Source organism: Rhinolophus ferrumequinum, chromosome 14, assembly GCF_004115265.2.
Source record: "Rhinolophus ferrumequinum isolate MPI-CBG mRhiFer1 chromosome 14, mRhiFer1_v1.p, whole genome shotgun sequence".
NCBI lineage: Eukaryota > Metazoa > Chordata > Mammalia > Chiroptera > Rhinolophidae > Rhinolophus > Rhinolophus ferrumequinum.
This window is the reverse complement of record NC_046297.1, coordinates 17,546,609-17,559,547: the sequence shown is the minus strand read 5'-3', so window position 1 is coordinate 17,559,547 and position 12,939 is coordinate 17,546,609. Positions and strand designations below refer to the sequence as shown.

The 12,939-nt window shown below is 39.1% G+C and overlaps 1 protein-coding gene across 13 annotated transcripts in view; it reads right to left on the bottom strand.

The window, feature by feature from the left end:
• ASPH (aspartate beta-hydroxylase) overlaps positions 1-12,939 on the bottom strand; it is a 202,867-nt gene that overhangs the window by 111,702 nt on the left and 78,226 nt on the right. For all 13 annotated transcript variants that reach the window (XM_033126574.1, XM_033126578.1, XM_033126575.1 and 10 more), the window contains 3 exons: positions 9,374-9,412; positions 8,944-8,979; positions 4,817-4,861 (listed from right to left, as the gene is read on the bottom strand). In XM_033126574.1, the coding sequence (XP_032982465.1) occupies positions 4,817-4,861; positions 8,944-8,979; positions 9,374-9,412 (120 nt within the window). The remainder of the gene's footprint in view (positions 1-4,816; positions 4,862-8,943; positions 8,980-9,373; positions 9,413-12,939) is intronic.

The window sequence follows — 12,939 nt, the reverse complement described above, 5'->3', positions numbered from 1 at the left end:
TCAGGTACAATTTTGAACGACTCATATATATGCTCCTACACATTTGAGGACAACCGCACTCAGAAGTGGTTCCCCAAGCTGCAAACCCAACATCTCCAGCAACAGGCCGGTCACCTCCCTCCCACTCCCTTTCTACCTGCCTTCTACATTCCCAATAAGGTTCCATCGTTCATTCATCCAAGTCAGAGACACAGGAAACAGCCTCGACTGTACCCTTTCTTAGCCCCCTCTCCCAAAAGTTATGCCCAACTCCAATTTCTATGGAATCCATCCCCCTGCCCATTCCTGCTACCACAATTCAGGCTCCCGCCGTTTCTGGCTTCGATAAATCCATGTCCCCTTACTAGTCACCATCTCCTTGCAGGACTGCTTTTTTCAAAAGTGGGTTTGACCCTGTGACTCCTCTGATTGGAACATTTCAGTGGCTTCCTATCACTTTTAGGCCCAGATTCAAATTTTTAAACATCGCATATGGGACAGATCAAGAGTGACACCTGCCTGCTTTCCCATCTTGTCTTCTCCCACCTTTATGTGGCACACTGTCTCGGTCTTTGTTCTGTGAGTACTTCTTCCTCTGCTCCCTGCCTGCCAGCTCCTGTCACTTCTACCAGTACCTCCACACTCGGCTCTAGCATGACATGTGGGAGGCCTTACCTCACCGCCCGACCCCCAGAAGCTGGGTTAGTTATCCCTCCTTCTGTGTGTTGCCCTGCACACCACTGAGAAGTTAGGACATCGTGCTGGCTGTTTACTCTGCTACGCCCACAGGCCTGTGAACCTCCCCGAGGCAGGGACTGGATTGTGAATCATTTATCTTCATTGCCCCGCTGCAGAGCCTGCACCATAGTAGGTGCTCAATATGTATTTTTTGAATCAATGATCAAGTCAATAACAATAACATGCATATTAGGCACCTATTATATACGCTAAGACCCCTAGTGCCGCCATCCTAGAACTGGGTATGGGCCTTATTGTCCAGGGTTAGACGAGGCCAGTGACAGGGGAGCATGAGTGAACATTCTGGACAGATGCAATGCAGGGCAACTATCACCATTGCTACAATATTCAACAGTGGGATGAGTGACAAGTGCTATCTCCATTTTGGATAACATGATTATAATCACAAAGTACAAAAACAATTTTTTTGTGTGCGGCATGGTATGACAGAAAAATTCTTGATGGAACCAGTTAGTCAAATGATCTTAAAGTATTATTTGGCAGGAAATTTTACTCTGATGAATTTCCTAAGTGATTCCTTCAAAAATCATTCAATTTGTGCTACATATATTTAAGCGGTCATATTGCTAGACATATGCTGTATGATTTCAAGTAAAAATAAGAGTTTTAGGAGAAAGGTAAAAATCCACCAAAGAAACAGGGACTCCAAAATCAATTTAAAAAATCTAGTATTCAAAGTGATTGACTTCTAATATGAGAACGATCAATTCTTAGGACTGACCTTTTACGTCCTTGCCAAGAGTATACCATGAAAGCACTTATAAATTCACAAATATAAACAAAAGATGGCAAAATTTAAACTATTGGACAACTTACTTTTCTGTAATGAATCATAACTAATCTTCAACATTTCCTGAGTCCTAACTGATACACTAATGTATATTAAGAGATAAATGCCAAAGAATGCATCTTCAGTTTTATCAGACCAAAACAGCTCTCAAAACTTAATCAATTCCTAGGCCTTCATTTATTTAAAATCCTCTAGAGCTCAGCAGCTGAGAGTGTGAACTCTGGAGCTAGAACATAAGTACGTATCTCAGTTCTACCACTTGTCAGCTCTGTGACCTCAGGCAGGTTACTCTGCTGTGCTATGTGTCAATTTTCTCATCTGTAAAATGGGGATAACAGCATGCCTATCTCTTGGGCTACTGAAAATATTAAAGGAATTAATTCATGCAATGTGCTTAGAAGAGCACCTAGATAATGCTAGCATCCACCATCCCCGAGTACGTGGCTGGGTACAATGGTAAATAGATAGTTCCTGCCCCACGGAATTATCACACCAATAAATATATATTTTTATTGACTTCAATAAGCAATATTAAGACTGTATAACCTAGTCTTAGAATAATCAGGGAAGGCAAAGTCATTATCAATTAAATTCTGAGGGCCAGGAAAAGGCGAACTAATATTCAGCACTTTGCAGAGGTCCTCAATTTGAGTTTTCCATTGAATAAAAGAATTTTAAAGATTGAAAGGCAATAAGGAGACAGGCCCTACAATTAGTGCACCCACAGTTTCTGCAATCACATCCATTACAAAAGCAGCCTACTGTACAAAGAGATTGTGAATACAGATTTACGACTATTAGTATAAAATTGAATAATAAAATTATAAAGTAAGACTGAGTGCAATCATTAAAAATAACTATTGCTAACTCTTGGCCTTACATTGTCTTTTGGCAAGGTCAAACTATAACTGCAGTGGGTCAATCAGAATTTTATGACACCAAATTACAGGTTACAACGTCTTGAGCAGGTTTTTCAGAATTTAGCTTCTCTGATCCACCACACAGATAAGGCTAATTCATTACTAAACAAAAGCCACAGCCACCATTTACTAGGAACTTAATTATGTGCCCGGAAGCCTTCATAGTAATCAAATTTTCATTTTTATGTGCTTCGGTTGTTAAAGAGCTCATCTAAGAAAGCACCTTATTCCAGCACTCTAACTACTTGGTATTTTAGATTTATGTTCCAAGGATTTATGTTTAGTTTATAAAACATAGAACTTTTTGGTCCAAAAATAATATTACCTTTCATGCCTTCACTAAAGTTAAGCCAATATTAAAAAACAAGAACTGTAACTGAAAAAAGTCAATGTTGTAGAAACTCACTATTTTTAGGAATACTTGTAAAACAATTTTCTTTAAAGGAATGGACAATAATCAAAATGCAAAATTCAGTAACCTGCTGGGCCTCCTCTCAAGCTAGAACAAGGCGATGTGTGACATGTCACTCAACAATACAGAGGAAACTACAGAAGTAGGACAAAAATAGCCACTTTACCTGCTCTGTGCATCCTTCCTGAACGCCAAATATAAATATATACACATATACCGTATTTTGCCATGTATATTGCACTCCCATGTATAATGCACACCCACGTTTTTGGCCCAAACTTTCAGGGAAGAAAAACCTTTTGTTTTAAATTTTTTAATTCAAAGTTTTATTTGTTTACATTTAGGTACTTGTTTTTTGTATTATAAAGGAATTTTAGCATTTATTTTTTTTAACATATTATGGTACACGAAATTTTATGTAACAAATAATTACAAAACACAAGAAGGTATGAGAAATTTTATGTACCGGTTACAAATTTATATTTATGCATCACAGAAAGCCAAGAATTCTTCGTCGTTGCTAGTTTGTTGTAAGTTCAACAAAACTAGTCATCATATTCCAGGGTATTAATTTGCATAGATATCATTATTGATTTCTAGACTTACACTTTTAACTCATAACCATAAATAAAATAATTAAAAACATTTATATAGATACGGAATTAGTACTACCCATGTATAATGCGCATCCTTATTTTTCCCTCACAAATCTGGACAAAGAGGTGTGCATTATACACGGCAAAATACGGTACATATATGATGGCCCAATAGCCATCATGCAAAAGATGGATTTCTCCATGGATTCCTTTTCTCATTTATATTATAATACGAACAGTTCAGTTCTCTTAAGTATTTGTATATATTTTTATAAATGTACATGGTACATATGATAGTTTGATATAACTATCAAAATCTAAAACATTCCAACTGTTAAATAAGCAAACGCGAGCTGAGGTATAAATAAAAATAGTCTTTAATTACAAAAAGTTTTTGTCCTGGAAAAATAGTATCCAATAAATTTTGGCAGGCACAATTATTTCTATCAAAATCAATAATAGTAATTAATGCACAGCATTGCTGCAAAACACATTCAGCATAATACAAAAATTATGAGTAAAAATTGAACCAATAAATAACACAAAAATAAAAAAATAGAAATAAAACACAGACACAAGAAGAAATACACTTGGAAAAGACGTCTTGGGAAAGCTTCTCTTAATATATAAAAGTACTTTTTCCCACTACGAGAACAGGAGGTTTCCATCCTACTATCTGATTGCAGGGATAGTTAGTGTCATCTCTAAAATGCATCGGAAAGCACAGGCCTTGGTTAAAATGCTTTTTCCGTTCTTTAAATACACCGATGACAAGAGGAACGTGTTGGGGGAGGCAGGGAAAAGTGGAGAAAGGGGTTAACACAGTGGGCTGAAAGGAAAGACTAGGTAGGGAGTCCTAACAAGTCTCAGGCAGCCTGGACTGCGAGGGGCACTGATGATGCTCTCGAGGTAGACGAGAAACGGGGAAAAGGGGACTAATGTCAGAAATGTATGTGCTATGGAACTTGCATCTTAAGGCAATTCTGATTCCATGTCATCCATCACATAGCCTGTCAGCCAAAAGAAACGGGGCGGGGGCGGGGCGGGGAAGAAAATAAAAATCTAACTTTCACTCCCATCTATAACAGCAAAAATCATATGGTACTTTGATCACTAATACTCCTCAAATGTCCACTCAACAAATATGTACTAGACTGAATCTGATGTGTATTTTTTCCATACTTTGGCTCACCTGGTCTAAACAGGAAATTTTCTTTTTCAATTTAGGTATAATTAATCCTTCTCTCTCAGGACTTTTATTCTTCATAGATTGATTTCACACAGCTAGTGTGAATATCAACAGCATATTTTAAATGAAATAAAAAAAGAAAACAGCAATACATCTAACAAAATGCCATACCTGGTGGTATTTCCTGCTGTTCTTCTGTTGGGGGCACACGTACTTCTACAGTAAATAATAAAATTACAATCCATTACATATTGCTGAGCAGTGTTTAAAATACAGGTTGCTGGTATTTAAGTTACGTTGATTAATTTTTAGACTTCTTTGGGATTCAATTGCAATCATTAGGAAAACATTAGGTTTTTACACGATCACAACAAAGAGTTAGCTGTAACTTCTCAAAACGTTGTATATTTTTCCAGTGTTAATTACACTAGGCTTTACCACGTTATCTGTCTAACTGACTAACCTCAAAACTCACTGCCTAGCAAAGGAGATATGAACTAAAAAACTTAGGTTTTAACCACAATTTTATTATCAGACTTGTTAGGAAAGCTGAAGAAAGACATTTAAAACACCCTGTTTCTTCATGAAAAAAATTTTAACTCATAAACCTAATTTTAAGGTGAATGAAACACAAATAAATTAACTTGAAATAGAATCTTAAAAATAAATCACTATTCTCATCAGAGTTTTATGAAAAACAATACTCAAAATAACATATTCTGAGACTAGCCAAAAATGTGCATATAAATTTTTAACATTTTGTCTTTTTTCATTGGTTGTTTCAACCACTTACAACAAAAAAGACTGCAAGATCTCACCACCCAGTGGTTTATAATAATATATTGATCTAATTCACTCTATAAAATTACATCACATATTAATATCTTCATATCAAACAATCCATGTGATATTACCTGAATCTACAGATAAAATTATACCAGCTTTCCTTTTGCTCCTTAAAATTTGGAACAGGTTTTGGTCAAAAGAAGGTATTTTTAATAGACTTTTCTAAAACTCAAAATATTTCTGCAGCTATTTTTATCATTTTTTTCTGGCATTAATTTGTTTCTACATAATTATTAAGAATGACACGCTCAAAATTGAAGATTTGTAATTAGTTTACACAAAAGTAAAAAGGAAACAAACAAAAAAACCCACACATGTTCCTGCTGATTAACTATTAATATTCTGGTACATTTTCTTCTTTTAGAGGCAATACCTTTAGTGTTTACTAGCTTTCCATGTTGTGACTGGTTTCTTAATGGTTTGCCTATTTATTTTGTTCTTAATAATTTAGAGACATATTAGCACTTTACCAGCTTCACCAATATTTTTTCTCAGAATTTCTTTTTTTTACTTTTGTCATTTTAGATACATTTGAAAAAACTGTATGCATCACAAAGTATCACTTCCATTGTTATTTTCATCATTGATGTTATACTAGGAAAACCTTATTACAAGATAAATTAAATTTTCATCTGAGCTTATCCTGAAAAATGTACATTTAACAAACTTATCTGAAATTTATTTTGGTAATGATGTAACAAGAGGATTTTAAAAAAGGAATTAGCTAATTAATTATATCAGCACAACCTGAAAAGAGTTGTCTATTGATACAGCCGACTTTTTCTTACTCCAGGACTTTTTAAACCCACTTTAGTGTGGCTTTCGCTCCCATCAATTTACTCAAATAGCCTTTGCTAAGATCACCAACAACCTCCACACTGCCAAACGCAAGTGATTAGTTCTTTGTCCCAAAAGGCAATGGCAGCAGCATGGTGCACATTCCCTCTTCACTTTGGCTCTTGCACGCTCTTCTCTACTGGTTTTCCTCCTGCTCCACCAAACCTCACAGTGTCGGGAGTTCTTACAGCTCAGCCTGGAACCGCTTGTCTTCTCTCTCTGCACTCACCTCCAAAACGATCTCACCCGTTTCCATGAAGTTAATACCATCTCATGAGGATGGCTCCCAAGCATTTATATCCATCTCAGATCTCGCCCACCTGGTTCAGATTGGCATTTCCAACTCCCCACTTGACACCTCCACCTGGGTATCTCACATAATTCCCAAATTTAAAATATTTAATATGGAGCCTTTTCTGCTGTAAACCTGTTCCTTCTACAACCTAGTTTTCTTCTCAGTAAATGGCACCAGCATACAACACTTATTAACAGGAAACCAAAGCACTCCCCTTTTTCTTCCTTACTTCACAAACATCAGAAAGTTCCATCAGTTGTAATTCTAAAGTATATTTTAAGTTCAAACCTTTCCCCTCCATTTCCACTGCCATGATCTTACTCCGGGCCACCATGAGCACTTCCCTGGATTAGTACCCAATAATTTCCTAATAGGGGGTCTCTGCTTCCATTCTTGCTCCATCCAATCCATTCTCTAACTAGATGTGGAAGTAATTCTTCAAAACGTAAATCAGATTATGCCCTATCTTACTTAAAGTATTCCCATAGATTCTCGCTATTCTTAGAATATAATCCAAATTTCTTACTAGATCCTCCAAGGCCCAGCTGGCCTATCTTCCTGTCTCTTTGTTGCTTAAGCCAATTCAAATTCGGTTTTCTGTTACCTGCAACAGAAAGTAAGGCTACTGTGCTGATGCGGAAGGACAGAAGGGTTTAAGCACAGAACGGATACAGCTGGATCTGTACTTTTGAAGAGAGCGTCCTAATGGCGCTGTGGAAGATGGATCTGCAGGGGAAGCATATGAGTTAATAAGACTCGCTAGAAGGCTCTGGCCATTGTCCAGGAACATGATGAAGGACTGAACTAGATCACTGGAGCTACAGAGAAAAGAATGGACTTGAGAAATGCTTAGGTCGCCTGTTTAACAGCACTTGGGATTAGCCATAGAGATGGAGGGGGCAGAGAACGAAGTGATGACGCCCACATCTCATCTGGGAATCCCACTATATACTGATGCAACAGCCAAGATAAGGGAAGGCTGGAAAAGAGAAGGTTGGCGGGCAGGTAAAGAGGATGAGCTCCATGTCCCTGTCCACTCGGGTACTGCCACAGGAGCAAAGAAACTGTGGGCGGGTGGACTAATGGTACAGTGCAGAGGCTCACTGTCCACCAGAAGAAGCTCCCCTAACAGCCTCTGCTGGTTGGCTTATCAAAATGCTTGAGTCTTAGGAGAAAACTATTTCCAATACAAGAAAGGCAGGGCCAAGCTGCATATTGTGAGGTTAGTTCTTTTATAAAAACACCATTTGTGGTGTGGGTTGGATGAAGTTCTCCTTAGGAATTTTGGGTTTCTATTTTCTGATTCTCACAGACTATCTATATTCTTCATAGAGAACTAAGTAATGGGAGGTGGGGGAAAATCTGAACTCAATCCAGCCCGCTACACAGAGATGAATCTGCTTGTCCGGCGGTCCCACGGCGCCTGTGCAGGACTCTCTCCTGGCCGCTAAGTGGACAATGAGGGCATGTCTGGCCCCTCCCATTGCCCACACGACTCCCTATCTGCTCCCATTTCAGTCGCCTACTACTATCTCGTCTGACTAACCAAGCTCAAAAGCAGTAATATTTAGTCTGAAAATTGACAATTAGCAGCTCAGAAATGAATCCCGAGAGTAATTCTGTGAGCCAAATCCCCCATTACATGCTCCTTGTGGCACCCTGCTGCTGCTCAAGTGCATGGGCCACAGAGCCAACGGCAGACCCCAGGCCTGGATGAATCCCCGCTTAGCCACCTCTGGCCACCTCACCTCCTCCCTCCAGCCTCAGTCCACTTGTAAAGTAAGTACTGACACGTTCCCTACCTCCTCTTCAGTATCTACTGCGAGGAGCAGCTGAAGTAACATATGCGACAGAACTACGCAAACTGCCAAAAAGTATATAAATCTAAGTTGTGTTGAAGCACCACTGTGTAATATATTCAATGATATTTATTTTTCACAAACTGTCCCTTTATTTAAAAATATATATATATTTCCCAGCTGAATAACATAATGGACCCAAATTTCAACCCATCTCTGCCAGTGGTTAACCCTTTCTCACGAAATTTAAAGTAGCCCTCCTCACTGTAACCAGTTATTTTATGTTATACTATCCTGTTTTTATCTGTTACTGTACTTTGTATAACCTTTAATTATTTTATCATCTGGCCACTAGAATGCCAACCCCAGTGAAAACAGGAATTCTGTCTGTCTTACTCATTCTCATCCTCCTACCCCCGAGCACTGTACAAAGATTTAAAAGTGCTCAATAAATACTTGTGGAATACGTAAACATATTTTTAATATGGAAAATAAAACCATCTGTTATGAAATCAACTTACTTTCTAAAATTCTGTGTGAATCTTCCACAGCATTATCTAAAAAAAGAAAGCAAACACATCTTACATTAACTCAACTCCTTTAGATTCTGGAATTAATTTATAGCCATTCAGATACCTAAATTTGGCTCTTTGTAGACTGGGGTTTCTTACAGAGACTCACAAGTATTTATACATGCAGATCAACTTTTAATTGCCAAATTGTATTCCAAGAATACATCAAACAGGCTGATATTATCCCTGTTGACATAAAACTTGCACCATAAGTAGGGAACAAATATACTGACAATATTCAATTACTTCCTTGGTGACTTGAAAATGTCATGTATTTCTTACTATTAATACATCTATCTTTATTCCACAAGTTATATGAGTTTTAACAAATACAAGGGGGACTGTCACGGGGAAATACCTGCTTAGAGAAAAAGCTTACCTGAAGTTTCTATCCCTTCATTTTCCGATGGTTCATAGACTGTAAAATACACAGAAAAAAGAATCCTTTAGCAGTGCCTAACTCTCATTATAACAAAACATTGGCTGTAGGCTTCAAGAGCAGAAACTATGTCTAGTTTATCCTTGAACTCTGAGGCTGTCACGGGCACTGGCCCGCTACAGGGCAGGGTGGGGAAGAGTTTGGTCTGCAGTGAGTGAAGCAGGCCGGATTTCAAGTCAGCTCCTTGTTAGGCACAGGAGTGGGCAATCACAGGAGCTTCCTTCCTGTAAAATGGAGAAAATTAAGGTTCCTCCCCAACCATTTGTTAGCAGGATGCAATGATCTGTTTATTCCCAGGTGGCACTGAATTTCCGTTTTTCATTTTCTTCGTGTCTGTGGTGGAGGTTCTGAGGTACTTGAATCCCGCTCCCCACTCTAGGTCCAAGTTTTCCACAAGTTTGTTTGGGGAAAACATCTCAGATCGTCACCTGGGGGCAAACACTCTTGGCGCCAGCCTCTGAAAATGAGGGTTCAGCTGGCAGGCCTGTAATTCACGACCCAGCCATGGCCTTCCACCCACTTCTCCTCCTATTGACTTGCACGGTGCTTAACGCTTCTCTGCTTTGCTCTGCAGACCGCTCTTGTCTCTGCAGTCTTTTCTCATGCCAGGTTGGGTCACCGCTTTCTAAACCTACCTGATGCCTGCTTTTTCCATTTTCCAAAATGCCTCAAAGCTTCTCCTACACTGACAGCAAACTTTCTTATTTTCTTAGCACGGTCATAAATTTATTCTGTTTGTTCATGAAATACAGACAAAATGTTGAGCACCTGTTATCTTTCAGACATATTTTTCTCAGTGCTGGGAGCAAGGGCCAACTTTTAATATATCACGCTCTATCCTTTTAGTGGCATTTGTAAGACAAAGGAGCAGTAAGTGTTTGCTTCCTCTGCCACCCTGGCCATGTCTCAGTATTTAACCATGCTCAAGTCTCTACCGACTTAAAAATAAAAGCCCTTTCTTGAGCCCACTTCCCCTGGCCCTCTCTTTCCTCCATCTCAGTCTAATTTCTTTGAAGAGTCTCTTATATTTGCTGCCTCATCTTCTCCCTGCCTCTCCTCAACCTACTCAATCTGTCTTTCGGCCGTGATCACATCCCTAAAAAGGCTCTTTTAAGACGAACAATGAGAACCTCATTTTTTTTTTTTTTTTTTTTTTTTACTTTTTATTAAAGTATAGGTGACATACAATATTATACGAGTCGCCGGAGGACAACGTAGTGATTCAACATTTATATGCCTTACAAAGCAATCACCACAATACATCTAATAACCATCTGTCAGCATGAGACTGACTGTATTCCCTGTGCTGTACATTACATCCCCTCAACTTATTTATTTTACACCTGAAGTGTGTATCTCTTGTTCCCCTTCACCCTTTTCTCCCATCCCCCTTGCTTCCCTCTGTGCCTATGACTCTGTTTCTGTTTCTGAAGAGAAGAGCGCCACACTTAATCTGGGGGACACTTCCCACCCGTACCGTATTACATCTCTTAGCAGCTCCTTTCTTGTCAATCACTACTGCCCTTGGACCCCAGTGTGACCACACTGTCCTCTTATTCCTTCGTTTCTCCTTCTCAATCTTCTTCATCATTTCATCCTTTTCTTAGCAGCCATTAAATGTCGGCTTTCATCAAAGTTCAACCACGGAACCTCCTCTCTTCTCACTTTATCCTCTCCAGGAGCTCAGACTTTGGCTTCAATTACATGTATATACTCATGATTCTCAAACTCCCAACCGTGAGTTAGACTTCTCTTCTGAGATCCAAACATAATCGATCAGCTTATTAGATATTTCGACCTGAACTGTCAACACGTATGGACTGGACCATCTGGCTCAGTTCCTGTTTGCCAGTCTGGCCTGTCTCAGGAAAAAAGCATCGGCATCCATCAAGTGCATAAGGCAGAACAGTGACGTGTTCTGGACACTGTGCTCTCTCCCTGCGACACCCACACATCAAACCCTGTTGCTTTTATCTTTTAATATTTCTCAACTTTTGTCTACTGCCCTTCACCTTCAGGGCCACCACCCTGGTTTAAACTGCTTTCATTTTTGTCTTGCTTCTGTCCACTGAAGAGTTCTGACCAAGGTCGCTGCGAGGCCCTGGAGGTCTAGCGCGAATGCATGTTTTCAGTGCTCACCTGAGTGGCCTCAGCGGCATGGGACACTGCTGAACACCCCTTTCTTGAGACTCATCTCCCATGACTCCTCATTTAGCAGAGATGCGAGTCAGGGCAAGATCAGATGTGGAGAACTGCAGTAACCTACCTGGTTCCCCAAGTCGCCTCTCGTCTCTCTCCAGTCTATTTGCTACATGTTAGGAAGATCGACCCTGACAAAACGCAGATCTGACTTTGTCGTGCCCTGAACACTGTCCTGGGGGAAGATGGATGTCCTTGACCTACCTCCAGGCATCCTCTGGACCGGAAACAACTCACAATCTCAGTCCACGTGTCTCTTCTTAGTCTCAGCACTTATTACAGATCTTCCCACCTCAGAGGCTTCATACTGCATTCCAGCCACCTTTCCCCTTCCCTCGTCAACTGCTCTCCTCTTCAGCTCAACTTCAGGGACACCTTCACTCATGCAGGAACTAGTCTTTACTATATTGTCACACACGACACTCATTCTCACCAGCACTTAGCATAATTGTAACAGTACTAAATTGAAATTATTTGTGTAATTTCTACCCCCTCGCGAAAATATAACGTCCACGGGAATAGGGGCCGTGTGTGTTCCTCAATGGAACTGTTCCAGGGTCCTACGTTTTGGACACAAGATACTTAATACATATATAGTGTATGAATAAACAAATCAATTAGATGGTAAGACTGTACTATTATTTCCCAGGTGTATCCAGTGTAGGCTTGATGCTTTCTAGGCTATTTCTTACATACAAAGCTGGTTCCATCTACAACTTTAGTAAGCCATATGTTTTCTAGAGTTTGGGGAGTTTATTATAGAATATATTCTGTTTTCCACTATCGTGTTTCTCTGAAAATAAGACCAGGTCTTATATTAAGGTTTGCTCCAAAAGACGCATTGGGGCTAATGTTCAGGGGATGTCATCCTAAAAAATCATGCTAGGGCTTATTTTCTGGTTAGGTCTTATTTTCGGGGAAGCACTGTAAAAATGGTTTTGTTTCTAGCCTACTTACTGTTTCACCTGAATTCCCCAAAGGTATCTTTTAAGCACATAGTGAATAATCCTGTGTTCTATTAGATCTATTTTGTTTGAAAAAGTTCATGTTCTATAGCAAGGTAATTCAAAGTATCTCACCAAATCTTGATGACCCTTTAGGTCATATTTATTATTCTTTGTTAACATTTTAAATTATATTTATTATGATAATCTGCCGATGAGACTACATTTATTTATACAACATCTTTTTAGCACGGTGTCTAATTTTACATTTTTTTCAAGTTTAATTTTGAGGTTCTCTAAATTTTGAGGTTTGGTCTGCAAATTGCATTCCAAACAAGTTCTTTCCAGTATATTGAAGAAAAC